This window comes from Sylvia atricapilla, chromosome 17 (genome assembly GCF_009819655.1).
Source record: "Sylvia atricapilla isolate bSylAtr1 chromosome 17, bSylAtr1.pri, whole genome shotgun sequence".
NCBI classification, from domain to species: domain Eukaryota; kingdom Metazoa; phylum Chordata; class Aves; order Passeriformes; family Sylviidae; genus Sylvia; species Sylvia atricapilla.
In genome coordinates this window covers 2291198-2313902 of record NC_089156.1, presented here as the reverse complement: position 1 = coordinate 2313902, position 22705 = coordinate 2291198, and the positions used below count along the sequence as shown (strand labels likewise).

The following is a 22705-nucleotide window of genomic DNA, read 5'->3' as shown; positions in this document are numbered from 1 at the left end:
TTTTCACCATGTATTATCTTTGATTCCGTCCAATTCCAAAGGTTTTTTATCAACTTTTTGTCTCTCTGACTGGCATTTTCATTAATCACCATGGTATTTCCCATGTTTGCATTGCAGACTCCTACAGCATACATTAGACAGTTGTCTGAACCATCACAAGCAGAAGGAATTTTGCAGTATTTGCAGGTGTACATACAGTGCTACTGAGCAAAATAATTTCAAATTAGTTACCCGAGGTAAAAAATACATCTGCTCAATGAGGGGTTATCCCCTGTACCTGTGGGAACCAACAACACAGCACAGGATTTCACATTCTGGATATGAGACATGTCACAGAGATGCTCCAAATTCAGAAGGGTTGTGAAGAACAAGTGGACAAAACTATTCGGTGCTCACAGAAAGGGACTAAACCTTCGGTGCTCGTGTCAGAAATGTCCTTGAGTTATTCCCAGGCACCCACACACATCCCTGGAAGCTGCAGCCCTGGTTCAGGCACTCCTGCTCCCAGTGCTGCTGCAGGCTCCTGCAGAGGGTGGCTGGCACCATCCTGCTAGTGTTCTTGGTACAGACTCACCACCACCTAAAATCAAAGGCCTTTTCACTCAGTACTTTTATACAGAGCAGTATTTGGGACACGATATTTAAGATTTTTGGCTGATTAAGGGTAAAAGATGATACACTGTTTTCTTGTTTTATTAGCTGGAGACACTGTGCAAATGAGGGCTGCAGAAAAAGCTAACTTCTACTGCTTTTTAAACTTAATTTCGGTGATATAGGACCAAAACAATGTGGCTTTATGCATTTTGGCAAGAAAAGATGGATGGGAAAAAGACTGACAGAGCAATTACAGGGAACTTGAAACATGCCCAGAGTCAACAAGATGACCTAACATTTGTCCTTTTAAAAATAAATACTCAGAATGAATAGTTTCAGCTCAGCAAACCATCTCTGAGAAAGGAAAACAATCATCCTAGGTGCAACTGGTAATCCTCAAAGACCATGTCCTATACTTGTCCTTCAGTTATGGGAAAGGAGGAGTGCAAAGCACTATCCCAGACCTTGAAAACTGACAAGTTGGTACTTGCGCTCCATGTTTCCTACTTTGAGCCTCATTTAAATTTTTTTATTTAAAAATCTTCCTATCTTCAAATCAATAACAATCAGGAAAAGTCTGATGAACGCTTCAGCCAGAATCACCTAGAGTTATGTGAGCTCCAGCACGTGCTCCCCAGTGCCACAATTCCAGGAGCCAGATGGAAATGTTTTTACACTTCTGCACTCTGGGATTTCTCCATGAAATGTTCTAGGGTGAATAATGAATGTTCAAAGATTGCAGGCCTCTCTGCACTGCTGAGATAAGGGTGCCAGCTTTCCTTGCAAACACAGCATATGAGTTTGTTAAGGTCATTTGAAATTCTGTTCCATTTTCAAATGGTGGGGTTTTTTCAGTTTGAAGGATATGCACTGTAAATCCTAGCATGAACTCCACTTCCACTTAGCAGAGGTAGATTTCACCTCTTGTTTTTAAGGAAGTAGGACATTGTTTTCACTTACAGATGACTTACTTTTTTCCTTGTAGAGATAAGAGTAATCTGAAGTTTCCAGTTCAGTGCAAGTCCTACAGGAACTAGAAAGTGATGTTCCTCCAGCAGCAGTATTTGCCTCCTTTAACTCAGGTATTTTCAATCTTGCAAAGAGATAACAATAGATACCAGATGGAAATACTTGCCTAGAAACCCCTGTCTAATCCAGAGTGGCAAATTTTGTGGTCTTCTTATATAAGTACTTCCCAGGAAAATGTCTCTTTTCCATCAGTGCTGGAACGGAACTTGATACAATTTTACCCGAAAGACTTACTCAACAACAGCAATTTCTACAGATAAAGCTATTATTTTGGGAATTTCAGATGGACCATATGCTGCCTGTCTAGAGACAAACAAATGTAAAATCATTTCAAATGATTTGTCGTTTGAACTCGTGTTCTCAAAAGGGCAAATGGAAGAAGAAAGAACAAGTGCAAATGGAAAAATGGGAGAGGAGGATGTCAAAAGGTAGCAATAGGAATAAATGAAGCTGAAAGGAGACTTGGAACAGGAATCTGCAGTTCACAGTCTTGCTGTCTTCACCTTGCTGCCCACATTCTTTAAAGACTTCAGATTCATCTCCTGGTGGGCCTTTCATTTTGTCAGCTCCAGTCTGCTGCTGGAGACAGCTCTCAGACAGAAGTTCTCAGGAAGAAAGACACTTTGCTTTGCTTTACCTTATCGACTTGGGAAAATACAGAGGCAGGAAATTTTATCCTGGCTCAATTATTCACAAAAAGCATGCAGAGACTTGTCAGATTTTGAAGGGAGAGAAGCGACACATTGAGAAGACAGTGACAAAACAACCCAGAAAATAGGCCTACCTGGGAATGCTTTACCTGCCTACCCTGCCACCGTGATGCTCAGCCCAGAAAACACTGGCTGTGGCTTCTAGCAACCATTTCAGAAAGAGAGCAACACTCACTGACTACTAACTTACAAAGCAGAAAGCCACCCTTCTGCTTAAAATTATTTCTCCCACACTTTTGTCAGCAGAGTCACATTGATTGTCTAAATCCTGGGCTGAGAATTCCCTGGGAAGGAAATGTGTAAGGCAGTTAAGTCCTGTCTATACATCTCCTCTTTTTTTCCCTAATTCAAATCCTTTTGCTAAGTGCCTGGGTGACAAGGGGCACAACTTGGAATGATAACTTTTATGGCACAGGAGTCGATATTTCTGAAAGTCAGCCAGGGCAACTGAGCGTTCTGAAATTTCCCATCAAGACACTGACGATCTCCAAAGCAATCAACACTGGGGATTTTGGTAAAATTCCTCCCTTGAAATTCTTTAACACAGCCTAGCAATGCTGAAAACCCAAGTCTGTTTCCTGACCAAGACTCCCTCCAGCTGGAACACACTCACTGCTGTTAATTTAAATTTCAGTCAGTTTCTAATACTTTTAGAGTTTAGCATTCTGTTTACTATATAGAACCTTGCTGATTTGCTCATGCAATTTAAATATTGAAAAGAAGGTTAAAAAAAAAAAACAACATTTAGCAAAAGCCAAAGCTTCCAAGATCTCTTTGTTTGAAATAAGCTTAACTTTCAGAAAATGTCTGTGTACATAGTTGCATGTTTTATTTGAAACACTAGAAAACGTGAAGTATTATTTTTGTTGGTCCTGAAAGTAATGTTCTTTTTAGTATAAAAAATTCAGAAAAATGCTTTTGTTTTTATTATTAGTTGGAAAAAAAATCACAGTGAAAATACGCTGACCTGAAACCTGCTGGGAAGTAAGTAATTTTCAGTAAGACCTTTAGTACAGAGCTGTCAGTCTAAGGGCAAACAAAGCCATATGTTTTTCTTTCAAGCCTGTTGAAAAACTACTGTGTTAAAGGCATGAAAACAGCACCTTTATGTGGCCCTAAATACAATTTTTAAGGATTAAGTTTATCCCATTGTCGGTATTTCAGCTTACAAAGTATTTGGAATGTGCATTTCATTTCAACACTTACATTCCCTTTATGAGTATTTCCCCTTATGCTACCAAGAAAATACCTTTGAAATCACTGCACTGCATTCACCTCAGAAATTCCATCTTCATTATACAACCACACGGACTGGCAAGCCCTGCTTCTCCTTAAAATCTGATTTATGATTCTATTTCAGCTTTTTTAACACTGAATCTGCCAGGAGCTGTGACACACACAGATTAGAAACATAGAAGATGAGCTCTGTATTAAGCAGATCACCCGTGACAGAAGTGTGCTGAAGTGTCCCAGAGGTTGGGATGGCTGAAACTCTTCTCCATGGATGAGCTACATGGACATAAAAGCCTGGCCTATCTGCAGGTTTGTCCAGATTTTTCCCACTTGGAAATCCTTTAGTCACTTCAGTGTCTCTGAAATAACTGCAGCCCAGTGATTCTGAAATGCTGTAGTTGATAGTTATACTACTAATTAAGAAAAAAATGAGTAACAAACCCCAACACATACTTTTAAACCCTTCGTGTAGTCTGTCAGGAGGAATGAACCAGGGATGTGTAAACAGAAATCATTGTAGCTGTTACACCAAGCTCATTAAATTATCTCAAACATCTGAATACTTAAGAAAATGCCATTGTATTAATGACTCCCACTAGTTTCAGTCTGCTAAACAGGAGATCATAGTCTAAGTGCTAATTCACTTTGAATATACACACAGGGAGCAGCTGAAGAGATAAAGATTTAAATAGAAAATGACCTAGTAGGAGTTTTCAGTTTGGATTTTTTACTGTGTCAGCAAAGCAAATAGCCAGAAAAATTTATAATTCATTCTGAGTAACTGCGAGAAAGTGCTTCAAGTGAAAAGCTTGTGGTGGCTTTTTTTTCTGATTTTCCTTCCTCTAACCTATAGAAAAATTAACTTCATAAAAGCCAAATTAGTGAAACGTTATTGACAGGAGGTGAGTAAGCAAACTGGAGGAGATGAAGTGGAGGCAACTGAAAGGAACAAAGGCCATAAAGCTCCTGGAAAAAAGCCATTTGTCACTCAAGCTCTTACAGAAATTCCCTTGTCGGATCAGAGTAATACATCTGAGTGTTCAGGGAAGCACACTGAAATACTGACCACTGTGAGCTTCATCACTTTCACTCACCCACTCAATCCTGTTTTGTTTTAATTCCTCTCAGGAGGCTGAGAAAGTCACCTTGTCTCAGTGGCCAACCCCTGCTGTTTCCCACAGCAGCTACCACGCAAACTCCAAAAGTGTTCATATTATGCCAGGAAATCCTACCTCCTCCACAGGAGCCAAAGAGTCTGGAACAATAACACACTATACAATATTCAACGTTTTTACTCCTCTAACTTCAGGAATTTTGCCAAAAGATGGAGCACTATTACTCAGAGAACTCCCACTTCAATGTCCACATTTCAGCTCCATGTAGACACTGCAGTCAGCCAGCAAACTGGTCAGCCTACACAGCAACAAACGTGCTCTTACCTATCATCATCTGTCATCTTATCTTCTCCATCTTAACCTTTTTAACTTGGCCAATTACATCTTGCTGTAGCCATTAAGTTAAAAATATTTATCTCTAAATGCTACCTGCTTGCACAGGTGCACACAGACTCACACCATGCTGCTCTCATCCCACATTCTTCTGTTTTCAGTTTTGCACTAAGGCACTGTATATCCATCAAAAATACTTACATCATCTTCCAGAGAACTGAAATTCCTGGGATATTTCTCATGAAATACACTTGTTTAATAAAATAAAGTTAATTTCACTATTAATTCTCTTCTTTCTATGAGGATGAATGTTATAATGAATTACCATAATCCCAGGTAAATTAAAACCATCACTGGTGCAGAAGGAAATTCTCATGGGGTTCCAGAAAGGCAGGATGAGCTGGTGGAAGTGGTTTTATGTTCCCTTATTGCCATTTGGGGTCTTTTTTCTTCACAGTGAGATTGGTGTTTTTACATAGACAAGACACAGGAATGAAAATAATCTGTCATACCTGGAACATGGAACAGACAAGTGCTGTACTGAGCAAGATATACAGGCTGATATCTCCCCCAGAAGCAGTTGTGGAAATATGTCCAAAATTGAATGTACAGAAGAGGAAACTGCCTTGGTTAACATCACAGAATCCTCTGAACATACAACTGGTGGAAAGAGCTCATCAAAAAGCACTCTTCATCTTGGCTTTATCACACACAGTTTCACTAAGAAGGGAGCATTGAAGAAAACTCCCCTGAGTATGTCTTGATTCTGGCTCTACAAACATTACATAAATGTCCTCAGAGATGCCACCAGTTTGAGAACAAAGGAAGGGGGTATTTAAAGACAAAAGGTACAGCTTCACCACTTCAGACACATGCACATTATTGGCCTGCTCAACACTCCTGTGTGAACTCCACACACGGATATTAATAGGAATTCTGTGTCAAAGCTTTCAGAGAAAGACTGTAGGAATTTGTAGGAGAAAGGAAAGCTAATGACAGCTAATTTAAGATTCAATTTTACGTCTTAGATTTTCTTCGAAGATTCCAGATTTAGTCTTTTCTGGGTTTGTTTGCTTTGTTTTGTTTATGCAGCAGTCTACACTGATGTAACTGTTCTTGCCATTTATTTCCATGATAAAATTAGGAGAAATAACTCATAGTAAGAACCTGCAAAAACTAGTCTGATAAATGGATAACAGACATATAACATACAATATAAAAACATGTATTTTAAAGACCTTTCCTGGATCACCACCTTTAAAACTCTGTTCTCCTACTGTATTTGAAAACCTTAAGTTAGTTTAAAAATCCTGTTTAAATTTTTTTAAGAGGAAAGAAGCCAATCCAAGTGTAAAAGTAATCCCATTAAGTGCCTAGAGGTAGCTCTCCCACCCGTATCTGATACACAGCTAGCAGATGGAAAAATCAAATTATGGATTTATTCATTACACATTTGTAAAAGGACACTCATCACACAGTATTCCAGCAAGCCTCCACTTTTCAAATACTGTCTAGAGTGGGTGGAATGGTTGCTGTTAGACTTTTAAGATTTAGGTTTAAAACGAACCGCTTTCTGTCCTGTAACACACTACAATCTCCATGACAATCTCTCTTCCACACAGCAATAGCTTCATTTATTTCAGGGTCATTTGCTCCCTTCCTTACCTTTGCCTAGAAATTCATCTCCTCAACAAAAGAAGAAACTTTTCCTAGGGAAACAGAATGGAAAAAAAGAGCTGTTTAATATCCACTGGCACAAGCGACAGTTCCAAAGCCCATGCTCGTATCTCCAGGGATTGAGATTTATTGGCATCTTTACTGGCTGGGCCTTGGAAGCCTGCAAAGTTGGCCAGGAAGAACAGTGTGTATATATTGAGACAGAAAACTCTGTGAACGACGGACATTTTTCACTGATGAGTTCTGTTTTTCCAAGAGGATGGAGTGAAGAACTGTAAATAACATGTTGGGCAGAGGTTGCAAAAGTTATCTAGCTTTTTATAGGCAACTTTAAGGCTTCATTGCTTGCTGGGTTTCTGGGCTCAAGCCAATCATTATGAAAGTTTCACTTGCACAGTTAACTCCTTGTTTACCTTCGGTCCCAGAGCTGGTATTAAGGCTGCCTAAGAGAGTATGAGAGAACAAACTCCTCTCCACCTACTAAAAGCATTCTTGCAACTAAAATGTTAGAAAGTCAGTGGACAGGGGATGGATGAGTAGAATGACATTAACTTTACAAATGGAAATACAAGTGGCAAAGAGGGAAAACAGCTTTTTACTGACTAAAGAACAACTATCAAAGGTAAATTATTTCTTTTCTGAAAAACTCTAACTGTAGGGACAACTTGTATCACACTTTCCTGCTTCCCCTTTCCCCAGTAGAGGCCATTTATCATGCTAGACAAGAAAAACAACGGACACTAATATGATTACTTGACTAAAATACGTGGATTTTTGAAAAGTCACTTTTTTCCACACAGAAACAGTTGGAGAGTTGGCCTATTTCAAACACATAAACCTCAGTAAATTCAACAGAGTCACTAATCTTTCATATATTCACTTTCATAAAATTGACTTTCAGTCATGGCTTGAGAAAAGGGCTGGACTCTTACCTCATTTTAATGCATCAGCTTGTCCAAAATTTAAGTGGTCATTAAAAACAAACAAAACCCCTTCAGTTTCTAGATTTGATGCAAAAAATAATCCTGTAAATAAGAATCATATTTAATCAATGCAAATAAACTTTCTTGAATCTGCAGGCAGGAAAGACCATGATTTTTTTTCCAGAAGGATTTCCTCTATCCTATGGCTCAAGGAACATTCAATGATAAGTGCTGGAAGCATCACACCTGTAACACTATTTTGCTCTGCAGAAGATACAGAAGGGAAGGGAAATGGAGAAAATTAGCAAAGACCAAAAAGGAAGAAAAACAAGGAAAAGATAATGGGAAAGGAGTGATTTGTTTGCAGTTTTCAGTCTTCCAAACATTGGCTTGTACTGCAACCATAAAATATCTACCATTTATACAGCTGACTGTATTTACAAATTAAGGCACATGATCATAAAATCATTTGGCTCAGAAGGGACTCCTGGAGGGTTTTTCATTTATTCCCAACAGTTTTCCACACAGAAATGTCTTCACCACACCAGAAATGGTTTCCTCACACAGATGAAGAACAATAGCTCTATAATGTCATTATTCAGGAACGTAGGAAAAGCTATGAAATCCTTGTTAAAATTCCTGGGGCAGCAGGCCAGGCAGGCAGTGTGGCAGCTCCAGCCCACGTGAGGCAGAGCAGCAGTGCCTGTGCTGTCTGTGCCCCAGGAGAGCTCTCCCAGCCCCTCTGCAGCACAGCTCCACTGCAGGAGCCTCCTGAGCACAGCCCAGCACTGCTGACAGCACCAGCTCCCAAACTGTCACAGCATCTCACCCAGGAGCTCGCTCTCCCTAGCACAAGGAGAAAATCTGTAGCAAAGAGATGCCTTTTACTTAACATCTGAATACTTCCCAGTCAGTGGAGAGCTGGCAGGAGGAGCTGCCATTACTGAACAGCCCTTCCACAAAGCAGAGCACTGGCTTTGTGCTGGGCCTGTTCCTGCCCAGGGAAAACACTGACGTTTCATGCCTGTAATATGGACATCTCCTCAAGAGATTAAAGACAATGCTACCTTCCAAAGTAGGGAGGAATTTAACCATCTCCTAACCAGATGTCCTTATCTACCTAGCCTAAGCACAGAAAAGAAAAATAAGTAGTAGAAAAACAAATCAGACTGTTATTATACATTGTCATTATGATCGCATTACTGTTTTGTTTAGTCCAACTACATAGTGTCAGTGGTGGAGGTCACCTTTTCTGGACACTTGTTTCTGCATATCAAATGGTACTAAATCTAATAACTTGCTTCAAGCATTATCTAGTTGCTGGAATCAAAGTGGGGTTTTGCTTTTTTTTTAATGATTTCTTTATGGTTTCTGTTCCCTTGTGGTTGCATAAAAATGGCATCCAAAACACTAAGAAGAACAGCAAAACGGGATAACTAAACCCTTGTGATTTCTGCAATGTCCCTTGTGATTTCTTTTTTATTTTTTTAATCTGAATTGGCAACCTCTTGTACTTATTTTCACATAAAGCATTTGAAGCACTAAAAAGACCAACCTTTTTTCAGGACCAATCATGGTCAAACTAAAACATGATCATTAATTTTTTTAGAACCTCTATACATGATTAAACCCCACCTCTCACCATGCTGAGGGCACAATCTCAACTCGATGGATGCACAGTAAGTTTCTTCAAGTTTTTTCCATTTCCCCCCAGCCTGATTTAAGTGGCAGTAGGTGTTCCACACATAGCAGATGTCTAGGAGCTGCAAGCACATTTGCCAACCAAAAAGAGACACATCAGCTATGAGCAGGAGGAGGGTAACTCAGATCTCTCACCAGCCAAGGACAGGAAGGAAAGCAGAGTGGTAAGATTTCTACAAAAATGGTTTTAGTTGGCTGTTGCCTGCAGTTTCAAGTTTTCAAGTACATAGCAGGTTTCAGTCAGGTTGTCTCAAGCAACCCTGAAAAGCTGCCCCTTGGCCCTGAGTGCTGCTTGGGGCTTCTTCAAGCAAACATTAGTAGCAAACACAGACTGGGCAGAACACACATCTAAAATAGGTTCAGAGCACCACTAATGGAATCCCCTCTTCCCTTGGATGATATATAACCAGCTGTCTCTAACAGAGACATTAAATTCTGTAACCAATCTTTCATTTTAATCAAAGACATGAGAATCATTAATGCTGAGGTTACACTTCAGGAAACGGGAGAGAAACAAACAACAGCTGGACTGGATCAAAAGAAAATCCCATATATTCACTCAATGCCTTTTTTCTGACAGTGACCAGTAATGTATATCTATGGAAATGTATAAAAACAATTGAGGCAGAAAATGGAATTTCCTGGATAGAACTGCTCAACTTCCAGGAGAGCTGAGGCATGTTGCCTGTTTGGCCCCTTTATTGGGGACTTCATAAGAGCCTTTGTTTCTGCATCTCAAATTCACCTGTATGCCTCTGGTCACACAGAAACCCAAACCAGCACCCTGCTCTCCTTTTCAGAACCAACTTTCCTTCTAAGACAGGTAGATGTAACTCAGCCTGGAATACAACTAAGAACCTGCCACACAGAAAGTACCAGGAAAAGCTCCCACTGGGTAACACCATGCTGTGTAGTAAGAACTACTTTTAGAAACCTGCAGCACCAACTTTAGACTTCAACTGCTCCGTGTCCAGAGCTCACCCTTCTGCTCAGAGTCTCCTGCCAGTGCCCAGTCACACTTGGCATGAACAAAGGCAAAATAAAGGGAACTCACTGCTGTCTCCAGCTTCAGGCACTCAGTGGATGCCCCCACCTTCATTTGACCCTGCTTGCCCAGACCACAGAATGAAGGGCTTTACACATACTGAAGAGAATAAACACACTGCATTGCTTTTGGCATTAAAAATAGAACAATTATCCGTAACAGTTTACAGCAAGACTTCACGCACATCAGTGTCTACACTATAGTATATGGTGTGCATGCACAGCTTTTGTCTGTGGGGAACAGTTACCAAAGATGGACATGAAGATCTTTATTACAACAGATTATTATTATTACCACACAAGATGTGCCAGGAAAATACAAATAGTGTATATTAAACCATATGGAGAACTTGGGGGTATGTGGAGCTCAACCACCAAAATGCTTCTTCCACAATCCCCACCTACCCACAGCCTGATCAATGCCCATCATCTGTGCACAAAGTTTAACTTTGTTTTATTAATAGTACCATGAAATCTGGATATATAAGGAAGTGCCCTACTATATAAAGCAATATATTGGGATTTTTTTTTCCTTCCTGCTGAAATAATTTCTAATTTAGTTACTATAGAAACCATCCTGCAGCCATCCTAAAAAAATTCTCTGTGTATATTTACACTCACACTGAGAAAAAGAAGAGAAGAAAAGCTGGAATATACCTGTACATGCAAGAGAGAAATGGCCAAACAAAACAGATTTGACAGTAATTTATAGGAGCACAGCTAAAATTTCTTAAAATCTAACAGCAATATTCATTCATATGATTGCCATTACTAACAAAGCCATGAACATGCAAAAACCTCTGCTTACAGAAAATCAAGGCCTTTCTTTACTGCTCAGGAAACAAACAGGTATAATAATGCAGTAACACTATTTTTTCTTAGAACTGAAAAAGGGAAGTTCTGAGCATCCTGACATTATTCTAATAAGTCAAATGAGAAGAAGTCAGGGCTAACTGAACATGCCTTTTCTGCTCATTTAAGTTGCAGGTGAGTGACAGCTAACAAATTATACAACAGCCCGTGACACACAGATCCAGACCAGCAGTTCTGCAGTAGAATTTAACAAGAGACAGCTTTACCCAGGTTTATTTCTTTTCATACAGTGCTGTCATAAACATTTCATAAATAATTCTACTAGGAGCATGCATGATTTATAAAATGTTTGGGAGGAGCTGCTAGCTTTCTCTCTTGCACTCTGTTGTTTGCGCTTGTAAAATTCAGTCAGCTGTAATTTCAACAACCCTAAATCTTCTCTATGAGAGATTAAAAACACCAGTGCTACTTGCTCCAGCAGAAGAAGGTATTCCAGTAGTAAAGTATCTACAAAAATCCACTGAGACATGCATTTAACTGTTCTGTATCATGAAGGCTGAAGAGTTCCCAAAACAGAAAACTAAAGGCATTTTATGGAAGCAAATAAATCCTTTGGGTAAAAGGTTTCTCTTGGAAATAGCCCTAGGGGACATTAATAGGCTTAGAAAATCTTAAGGTTGGCCATTTAATTTCTAAGATTAGATGAGACTACTTTTGCAGAGTGCTAGAATTTGTGTTTTATCACCCGAGCCTGTATGTGAAGACAGGAGCTGGGACAGTGGGCTGCAGCACCATCTGCACAGGGGATGACACACCAGAGCTCTGACCCAGATGGTGCAGCTCAGTCTCTTCCCCACTGCCTGGCTGGGAGCTCTGTATGAGAACAGAGGAGCTGTGGTTTAACCCAGGCAAGGTCAATGCAGAGCTGAGAGGTCGTTTTCCAAGTTGTGCAGAGATTTAGGTTTGTCCAATTCTGGAATGTCAGCTGACACTACCAGCTTTTTGTCATGGGCACTTGTAGCCCTTTCCCTCTCAGATCTGGATTTTCTCACTCTGCTAAGTCTGTGTCATCTGTTCTGGATTAATGCCACATGCTTCACACAATGTTACTTGAAGAGGATTTTGAAAATATAGCTGGGTAGAAAATGAGACCACCAAAATATTTTACCATGCTAAACTCGTGCCTGTTACCAGGAAGACTAACCTACATGCATGCAGGAATAGGTCGAGCTGTCCCCACAGCTGAGACACTGGACTTCATCCCCAAACCAAAATGTCTAAAGCCTGGAGACAGTGGTCTGCATGGAGGACTCCAGACTAACACTACCTTTGTATGTTGACAGACCCAAGTTCAAACTGAGAATATCATTTACCAACACCCTTTATCTTTTCTACCAGTATTCCCAATATACTACACTGGGCCAGCATATACCTTTTGTTGAAGGTTCTCTTTTCTTTCAAAGTGTATCTGATTTCTGATTGAAGAAATCCATTATGGGAATCAACTTTTTGCTGATTTACAAAATAACGTTATTATACTGCTGTCTAGTATCTATACTAGCACTTTTCATCCTTCAGAGTATAAAAATCATCAGTATGCAGAGTAAGAAATAATTACTTTCTGAAATAATGCTAGTAGATTCCACCTAGGAATATAGTGGAATCTCTTTAAATTAAATTAGCTGGCATTAACATTCAAAAACTAGACAAGATTTAGGTCAACCACCGATCTCTCTTAATGTAGTAATTCACATTTTCAAGTAGAAACACACCTCTCAGTTCCTTACTGCTCATCTTCCTCATACATTAAACCAGAATACTTTTGACACTTAACCCTGCAGAGATGAACAAGTCAGCCTGGATCATGCAAAGTTCACACTTGGCTTGAAGCATGTTGAATATTTCCATTAATTTCCAGGAGAATACTTCACACTGTGTGAATCTGAGTCCAAGCATTCGGCAGTGTGAGGGGCTAATCACAGCAGGATTTTTGTAGGGAAAACTGGCAGGGAAATCAGCACAAAGCCATGGAGCCATCAATCAGGTCACCAGTGTTTAGTCTGCCCTCTCAGGCTGTGCCCTGCTTTCAGCTGGGATAGAGTTAATTCTATTCCTAGTAGCTGGTACAGCGCTGTGTTTTGGAGTCAGTGTGAGAATAATGTTGATAACACAGTGATGTTGTAGTTGTTGCTAAGCAGTGCTTACTCTAAATCAGTTTCCCAGGCTCTGCCAGTGAGGAAGTGCACAAGAAGCTGGGAGGGAGCAGGAAAGCTGACTGGAACTGGCCAAAGGGTGGAACAGAGGTATGTACACAGACCAGTATAGAAACTGGGGGGAGATGGCTGGGAGGGGCCCACTGCTGCTGGGGAACTGGTACAGCAGCCAGCAGGTACTGAGTATCCCTGAGTACTGTGCATCACTCGTTTCTATTGGGTTTTATTCCTCTCTGTTTCTTACCTCCCTTTTCATTACTATCATTATAATGTATTTTATTTCCTTTTTTTAATTGATCTTAGTCCATGGGCCTTACCTTTTTTTCTGATTCTCCTCCCCATCCCACGGGGATGGAGGGAGGCGAATCAGAAAAAAGGAGGAAGGGGAGTGACCAGATGGATGCATGGTATTTAGTTGCTGGCTCCAGAAAGATGCAATGATATAGAAACCCTTTTTGCAGACTGATCCATGAATCAATTTGAACCACTGTCAATATTCCTTAGGTGTTGAACCCATCTGAAGGATTATAATCAGAGAAGAGCACTTACCTTGTACTTAAAAGAAGTTTGCAGAGAGGTGCTAATTAACACAACATACAGCAAAAATGAAGATAGATGTTAACAGATACAAAGCTGAAATAAATTTCCCAAATCCAAAATTAAAACAGAAGTAGTGGATGGGAAAGCAGAGACACAAATTTTTGTCACTGCCACCACAGGCAACCACATAACTCATCTGGACTGTACTCAGCCCAGAAGGGCAAGGAGAGCATCTCCAGGCTCTCACCATGCACTGCAAACCAGAACTGCTGAAGAATCTTACCACAAAAGAACAAAAGGCAAAACCCCTGGGACATACCACAGAAAAGCCAAAGATACCAAAGACAATAGCAGTGTGTAAGTGGCAATCACAGCAGGTAATGTGATAAATAAATGCCCATGTGAGTCTCAGAAGCATTCTGTGTCCCACATCAGTGAGAGGCACAGACACCCCTGTGGCACTGATCACAGACACAGGGACAGTCTCTGTGACAGGGCTGCTGGGGCTTGGAGACTTTCTGCTGAGCCAAGCTACAGAGAGCAGAGCACAAGAAAGCGCCTTTCAACTCAGGAGATTTCTCACAGCAAATAGCACCATTTTTCTATCATGAGAAATGCAGTTCAAGTTGAGAAACAATAAACAAGAGGATAATTAAGATGAAATTTAAAAATTAGAATTGTTAAAGAGGGCTCAGCCATTGAATATATCATAAATGATGCATAACTGAAAAAAATGTTGGTGCTTCTCTCCCCATGTTTTCAAGCTCACCAGAAATAATCCTTCTAGTGTGGCTCCCTTCAAGAGAGAGATATTCACCCAGTAAATCTCTCTGTAATTCTCCTTTCCTTCAGCTGCTCAGGGCTTGTTTAACACGCCTGTGTGGAATTTCCCATCCCCTTCCCTTTGCAAACCTTTGCAATGAGAAGCAGGTGCTGCAGGGAGGGCTGTGTTTACCAGCTGTGTAAACTTACGTTGAAGAAGTTGGTCTTGTTCCTCTCGCAGAAGAGGCCCTGTGCAGGCATGTGCTTCAGCTGCTGCCAGGGCACCCCGCTGCCCAGCAGCACGTCCCGGGCCCACTGCAGGTTCTGTGGACAACGACAGACAGGTCAGTCGTGGCCAGGGCGTGGAAATGCCACCACAGGTGGAAGTACACAATAAAGTACATTTGTTTATTAACCACTTTAAGAATCAATTAACTTGTTAGTTGCAGTGTCTTGTCTCGTTTTCCACACACTTGCTGTTCCAACAGTATTTGTTGTCCCCACACACTCCCTGGAAGCACTCCCAGCTCTCCCTCAGGACAGGAACCCACAGGGAATACCTACCAGGGCTGAAGCCTTGACCCTCAGGTTTAAAAAGCCTTCTTTTAGTGGGCTGGCGAAATCAGACTTTTTAGCCTCGTTATCTAATTAGACCTACCCAGCCACTGCCCTCCATGTAAGTTCACTTAACCTCCCGGGAAACTCCCTGACTCTCATCAAACTTGGTTAATAGCACTCAATCAATTAACAAGAAAGTATCAGTAGGGGACTAAATGATAGATGACAACCAAAAATTGATAAAAGGACCATCTCTCTAAAGAGTTCAGTGCATGAACCTCTCTTGTGTAGCTGAGAACCAGGGGACAGCTGTTGGCTCCAGGCAGAATGTTACCAACAGATGGGACAATTATTAATTGTGAGCTTCCACTGATGGAAGCTTTGCTTTACTTCATTTTTCATTTCAGGGTTCAAAAGTGGCATTTGAGTCGCATTTGACCAGCTTTTGTAGAGAAAACTTCTCAACAGAGGACATGAAAGAAAGAGGAAGATGTTTGGTTCATCGAGACAAATGAGAATGTTGCACTCTGGCTTGTGTTCTGTGGACTGGAAATACACTTCTGTGAGTCATAAATGTGATTAAATCATGTCCATCCAAGAAGCATATTCCAGCATGTAATATCCTTTTTTTGTGTGTGTGTGTGTGTGTATGTTGGGGTGAGGGGGTTATTAGAAAAGTTCTTATCCTGTGCTCCAGATTATTTTTGTTTGTGAGACCCTGGTGAAACAGCAAAAGCTCTGCTCAATCATCAGTGCCTTTGTGCTAATGACAGTAATCATGCAGAAATCTCCAATGTCTTACCAGAACTGGAGCAATCCCCTCTAGCAAAATGCTGATTATGGATTCATGTGCAAGAGAGCTGAATGCTGGCAATAATAACCAGATATTTATGGGTGTCAAAAATCCCTCATTCCAAGAGCTCATAGAGGTACTTACACAGGACCTATATGGTTATAGTGCAGCATAACCAAGGGGATTTGGACAGCTTTGTTTTGGTATGGAACAAATACATATTCACTCATAAACATCACAAGGTACTTTCTGGCTGGTCATGGGAATCAGTATATTTAATTATTACCACTGAGTGTCAAATTTAATTAAGACTGAAGAAAGCAGAGGGTGTAAACTCAGCTGCACACTAACTTTTTTCTACATAACTTCTTTTGTAATATGTATTGCTGTAATCCTGTTAACCTAATCCTGAAAAATACTTGGAACTACATACAGAAGAAAAAATACAACACAAGAGGACCTACAAAAATCTGGTCTTCCATGAAAGTCATCTTGTTTTGAATAAAATGAGAATCCAACAAAAATAAGCGTATTGGAACATCCAAGATCCAGGCACATAAATGCTTCATTTTGTGCTAGTCATAGTTATCAGAAATGTAAGTTAATTCGAAGTGTGAAAATGAAGTAAAACTTGCCTAATGTGTGGTAATCTGAATCTTACAGTTAAAACTATCACATAAAAATTCAAGGAAAACAAAACCCTTAAGAAAGTTACCATCCCACCACAAAGCTTAAATCTAAAATCCCAGTCTAAAGAAATGTGAGCTATGGATGTATTCCCCAATGGAAGCTTTACAAGGAAAAGGTTAAGAGATCATTAATTGTCTCATTAATTGTAGCCTCATGCTCTGGTGCTGGGATGTGCTGTGCACATTACACTGACCATCCACAGGCATGTGTTTGGTACACATAATTCACAGGCTTTTATTGAACAAGATGATGGCACTAGCCCAGCTAGGAGGAGAAAAGATCATTCAGACAAATGGGGCAATTACACGGTAACTTCACACAATCAAAGCTAATAGGAATAAAAGACATAGTTACAGATTTTCCACTACCCTTCTCCTTAAATCAGCATGATCACTTATTCCCAGTAAATATGCCTGAGCAGGTCTCAACTCATTAGATTTCAGAGTCTGCTCTGCTTGGTTTTCAGCTGATGAAGTTATTAGGAGTGGGTGAAGGGATCCAGGACACAGCAAAAAGGATTTATTCTTCTTGGCACACTGCTTGCCAGTCTGAAATGCTGGATTTGGCTGTCTGACTCAGGGCCATTATGAAATACTCTTTCCAGTTCAGCTGTTGCCTCCCACATCTTTATCACCCCAAGATTCAAAGACAAGATGACTGACAGGGTACAGTAACTTGCAAAAAAGCTGAAGTAGAAAAGGAAAATCTCTTAGGGTCAACCAAGTGAAGCTCTGAGCCACCTGAGATGGATACCCCTTAACTCAATGGTGTCAGAAGCACCTTTACCTAAATTAAAAACTCCACAAAAGCATTTCTGAGAGGTGAAAAAAACCCACTCCAGTATACTTCAATCCTTCCCTCTGATTTAATTTACAGTCCATTAGAAGGCTTTGTCTCAAAAACCTCCCCCTACTCCTGCATCAAACAAAAGCAAAATAAAAAGACTACTGATTTGAAGGGTGGCCTTTTAAATGAACTGTTATTATCAAACTGTTTCTACTTGAAGTGGTTACATCTATTATGCTTCCAGATTCTGTCTGTATCTATTAAGCCCACACACATATAATCTTGCAATTTCTACACGCATGTATTATATGCCTGGTTTGACTAACTTGTCACTTCACTGACCTCATGTCACACCCAACGTTCATTTCCTCACTAAGGGCTCTGCTAATAACAGACATTATAGAACATACAAACTTAAAAACTCACACAAATAGTCTTTGAGCAGATTCTTCCAGGATTTACAGAGCACTTCTTACTTTGAGATTTAAAAAAAAGCATGTAAGTAAATATTTTTATTTCCTGACAACCTACTGGTTCCAGATGATCAGACCAATTCCACATATGGATCCATAAGGACCAGAAGGAGAATACTTTTCACAAAGTTACACTGACAAACAGTGTCTTGCCAAGTCCTAACTTCTCCTTCCAAACAGTGCCAACATTCCTTTTGGAGGTAAAAATCACAAAGTATGAAGACTTTACTTCAAGACAGTGTTGATGGGAAATTGAAATTACGGCCCAAACTGGCAATGAAGTAATTTCTGAACATTCATCCGTACTTCCCTGCACATTTACTCCTACTAAAAACAGCTATGTATAAATTTGTTCTGATAACAGACTAAAACAAAGAAAAATAGACTCCAAATATTAAGCTGGATTTTGCAGGGGAAAAAAGCCCAACAGAACATGTAGCCAAACAAAATGTTCAAAGAGTTTGAAAGGATGTTTAAAATAAAAAAGCACTCAACGACTATCTTCACTTATCTCACAACAGCAAAACCAGGAAAACTGTGAAATGGGAGAAAACAGATTGCATATGGAAAACTTGTTTTTCTATGCACTATGGAGACCTGCCAATCCTCTCCTTTTCCCAGCCAACCATGAATTTTGGCCATCAGTCTAAATTCTTCACGCAAATTCCTGGCGTTGGAACGTAAATGCTGCATTTTCCAAGATGGTTGTATGCATTTAAAAATTATTCTGAGTTTTCTAAAATTTACCAATCTGCCCCCCAACAACACAGCCTGATGTAATTTATCTCATTCTTTAAATCAGGTTTAATATAAGCATAATTCTTACTTCAGTTACTGCTGACAAAGCACAGATCCATTTTGTGTTTTAAATTTATGCAGAAGTATAATTTCTACTAAAGACAGTAATGTGCCTTTAAAACACAAACACTGGACACTGCTCTACAAAAGAACCTAGATGAGTCATTAAGGAAAGAAAATGTAAAACACATGTAAAAATACATAGTGCATATATATCAATAATAAGATTTTTTTTGTTGTTTTTGCCATGTCAAGTGGCTGTTCATTATGCAGGGAAGTAATAAAAAAGGACAGTGAAACCCAAAAATGCTCACTGAAGCCAGCCTGGGAACTACTAGGCTCAAACAGGCAGGATTCAGTTTTTCTGAGTTCCAAGAGGAAACAGATTTAGACAACAATGTGTGTTTCACATAGAAATCCATCACTGAGTTGATATTTATGTAAGGAGAAAGATATAAAAAGCAAAAGAGAAAGCTTCATCAGGGAAAAATAATAGAGGAAAATATTTTGCAAGTAGTTCCTCAGGCAAGGACATGCTATTTGAACCAATAAATTGAAAACAGGCAGCTTTTTTTGTTGAATGTTGATACAAAATCATGTCAGCAACAGTAATGACAGATTGCAGGAATCTATGGCTCCTATTCATGATTAGCTCCATGGAAAAATTAACAACTGTTACATACAAACAGCATAAGAATGTTTTCAAAACAGGCTCTGTATAAAAAGGGTGATATTTTCCTGGAGAATCACTCTACAGACAAATGGAATATTCATCACCTTCCAGTAGGTTGGTAAGGCTTGGCTTGTGCTCACTTTGCAGTGACACTGGTGATGTTTTCTGCTTCAAGGCCAGGGACACAATTTGTTTCCCTTCCCTGTTGTTCACATAAGCTTCAGTACTGGTGGGGAAGAAAATTCAGGAAGCCATGCAGAGCAGCACATGATCTAATACCAGACTTCCAAATATAAAATCTGTGAATTCAAGCCTTGATTATGACAAATAGTAAAATATCTCTGATCATTTCAATGTAATATTCCTACACATTTTACCAACAAAGACCCATGAGACCCAGAAAGTTCATCTGTGTCACATGATGTGTTTACACAATACTGATTAATTTCTGCTCCAAGTCACTTTTCAGTCCACTTATTCAGTAAAATAAATAATTGCTGTCATTTTTATGAGAACATCTTAATTTATGTGACATATCTAAAATGTAATTCTCTGCTGAATGACAGAAAATTAGTTCAGTAATAAAAAAAGACATTTTCTCCTTAACTGACCTCACACATGAGCCAGACAATCTAGGAGCTGAAGACTTCCCAAAGTGTAATTTCACTCTAAACTGCATTGAAAAGGTGTATTTTAGTAGTGAGACTTGTGCACCAGTGCCAGTGGCAGCACAGCTGGTTTGCTTGGGCTCAGCAAGATCCACAGATCCACTGGGATGACAAAACTCAAGATTTTAAAACTTCCACTGTAGTATTCAGATAAAACCTGCTACAACTCAGGCACACACCAATTTAGCAAATATAGCTGACTAGGACACGAGAAAAACCACACCTAAATACATTTTCTGCTCTGAATCCTCCTTTTGAACAATATCAACATGTGCATGTTTCTCCAGATGGCTGCTCTCTAAATTTATTTCAAGATTCTCTAAACCGTGTCCCTATGCATGAGTTTCCAAATGATGGTGCAAAATGTATGGGTAGAAAATGCAGTACCAGAGCAGGTCTGGGGTCTGTAGAAAAGGTCTGGAAATAAAAAGCTTCATTAGCACCCACGGATGGAAATGATGGATCGATCTGGCATATTGTGCTCAGTCACAGGACCACATGAGAACAGTAATGTGACAGCAGTTATAGAACCAAGTGAAATCCATGAAAGGCACTCTGTCAGGGCTCACCCTGTGTGTTTTGCTGTAGGTGTAGAGGTAGGCCAGCCTGTAGAGGCTCTTGTAGTGCTGGGGGAAGCGGCTGAGGCACAGGCAGAAGGAGGAGATGCACTGCTCCGTCAGGAACTTGCGCTGCTCCTCCAGGTCTGCGGGGAGCCCGTGAGGAAACTCAGATGCATCCTCTGCCCCAGGGTCTGCTCTCTTCTTGCAGTCCCACTGAGAGCCTGGGGGGATGGCAGCTTTGAGGGGATTGCCAGAAGGATCCACCACCAGTTTTTGGCCAGGAGGCTCAGCAGGATCGTAAGGTTCTGAGCTCTCCAGCAGCTCCTCTGACTTTGCTGCAGCTGGAACAGTAAGAGACAAGTGAGGGTGAAACTGCCATTTCCAAATGGCAAATGACATAAAGAAAACGACAGAAATTCAATATGACAAAAGGTAATCCTTTTCTTCATTAAAGCATAGACAGAAATATTGAAAAAAATGTAGGACTATTTGTGATGTTCACTGAATAAGTAATGTGCAACTCACTGACAGAGTCACACAGTGCTATCTCCATTGTCTTCATTTGGGTTTTATCCTGAACAATGGTATGAAGTCAGCACACCTTACACAATGCAGGGTTTTACATACTCTTGGAAGACTGAGGAGGAGGAGTGGAAAAAAAGCCAAATAAAAGAGTAAATTCAGTAACATTTTATTGCAAAGAACAGAAGAAAGAATAGAAAATTAAAGCCACCCTCCCAAGTGAAATGTATTACTCTTAATGGTCTGCCTAGAAGAACACAATCCCAGAACACAAAATGGGCTCAGCCACAATGATCAGCAGCTGCTCACCTGGTCTTCTGCATCAAGCGGGACCTACAGTTCTATGTAATATTTTTGTGATTAATTTGGTAATTTATAATTCAACTGACCCATCTTTTGTTGAAGGATACCAAATCTTACTTCAGAAAGCATCTTGTTACAGTGGCAGCACCCACATTTCCTGTTAGCTACCCATTATTGCTGGAAACACACATGCTACATGCAGATTAATTTCTTTAACTTTGATTTTTAGTCATGGAAGTTTACCATGTCTTTGTCTTTGCTAGGATAAAGAGCCTCTTACATTTGATCTTATCTCCCAGCAGAGAGTACAGAGAAATGATAAAATGTACTTCATCCTCAAATATAAAACTGCTCCATAACTTTTTCTCTGATAAGGCTGAACTTTTGAGTCAAACATGTTTTACAAGAACTCACATTTTTCAAAATGTGCTTGCCTGATGTCTGTATCCATTACTGTACAGGTAGCTTTATGGGAAACAACATCTGTTCTAATAAACATCAGTAATTTAAGAAGGCATTTGATGGTTTTTCTGACAGACAAATGATGACAATAACACAACTCACTGCAAGCCTGAAAAAGAGCCATGTTTTTAGTCTAGAAGCCAAAAGACTACTGCATTTAGTGATTATGGAAGTAGTACTTCACAAAACGAGGAACTGGCATCTATTTCAGCATGTTAATGCAAGCACCACCACAGGCTTCCCTAGCTTAGGCAAGACTGAAGTAAAATATTTTTTAAAACAAGAAACCAAAGTAATCCAAGTCTGCAAACACAGAGAGAACTGCTTGGCACTTGTTCCTACTGAGACCAGAGAAGTGATCCAGGACTATCCACATAGCATGATCTCTGGACCTCTGAAACTGGGAAAATGTCAACTGGCAAAGAGTTAACACCCCACAAAAAGCCACAGCCTGGAAAGGTGGACAGAATTTACACATTGGATTTGTTTGTCTTTCCCTGTTGAAGTCCAGCCTCTTTATCTACTGCCACATCCAACTGTACAAACATCAGACAAAGGGAAATTCCAGCTAATGGACTTTGAAATAATTTTTCCAGTGGAATACAGAACACTTAGTATTATTATATATGGAAAAATCTGGTAGAGAGCAATTCTAGTTCTCCACTGGAATGAAGTATACAATGGAATAAAGCATCTAAATTCTCCTACTCTGCTCTTCTCTGTACTGAATAT

At 40.0% G+C, this 22705-nt stretch overlaps 1 protein-coding gene and 1 long non-coding RNA gene across 4 annotated transcripts in view; one reads left to right on the top strand and one right to left on the bottom strand.

Moving 5' to 3' along the window:
* The window catches only part of CABIN1 (calcineurin binding protein 1), a 106301-nt gene that overhangs the window by 44232 nt on the left and 39364 nt on the right, over positions 1-22705 (bottom strand). For all 3 annotated transcript variants that reach the window (XM_066331188.1, XM_066331190.1, XM_066331189.1), the window contains exons 29-30: positions 20696-21027; positions 14898-15011 (exon numbers count right to left, since the gene is read on the bottom strand). In XM_066331188.1, the coding sequence (XP_066187285.1) occupies positions 14898-15011; positions 20696-21027 (446 nt within the window). The remainder of the gene's footprint in view (positions 1-14897; positions 15012-20695; positions 21028-22705) is intronic.
* On the top strand, positions 13171-16702 carry LOC136368800 (uncharacterized). The gene is made up of 3 exons (XR_010744909.1): positions 13171-13475; positions 14929-15031; positions 15653-16702. It is a non-coding gene; the product is annotated as an uncharacterized lncRNA (long non-coding RNA).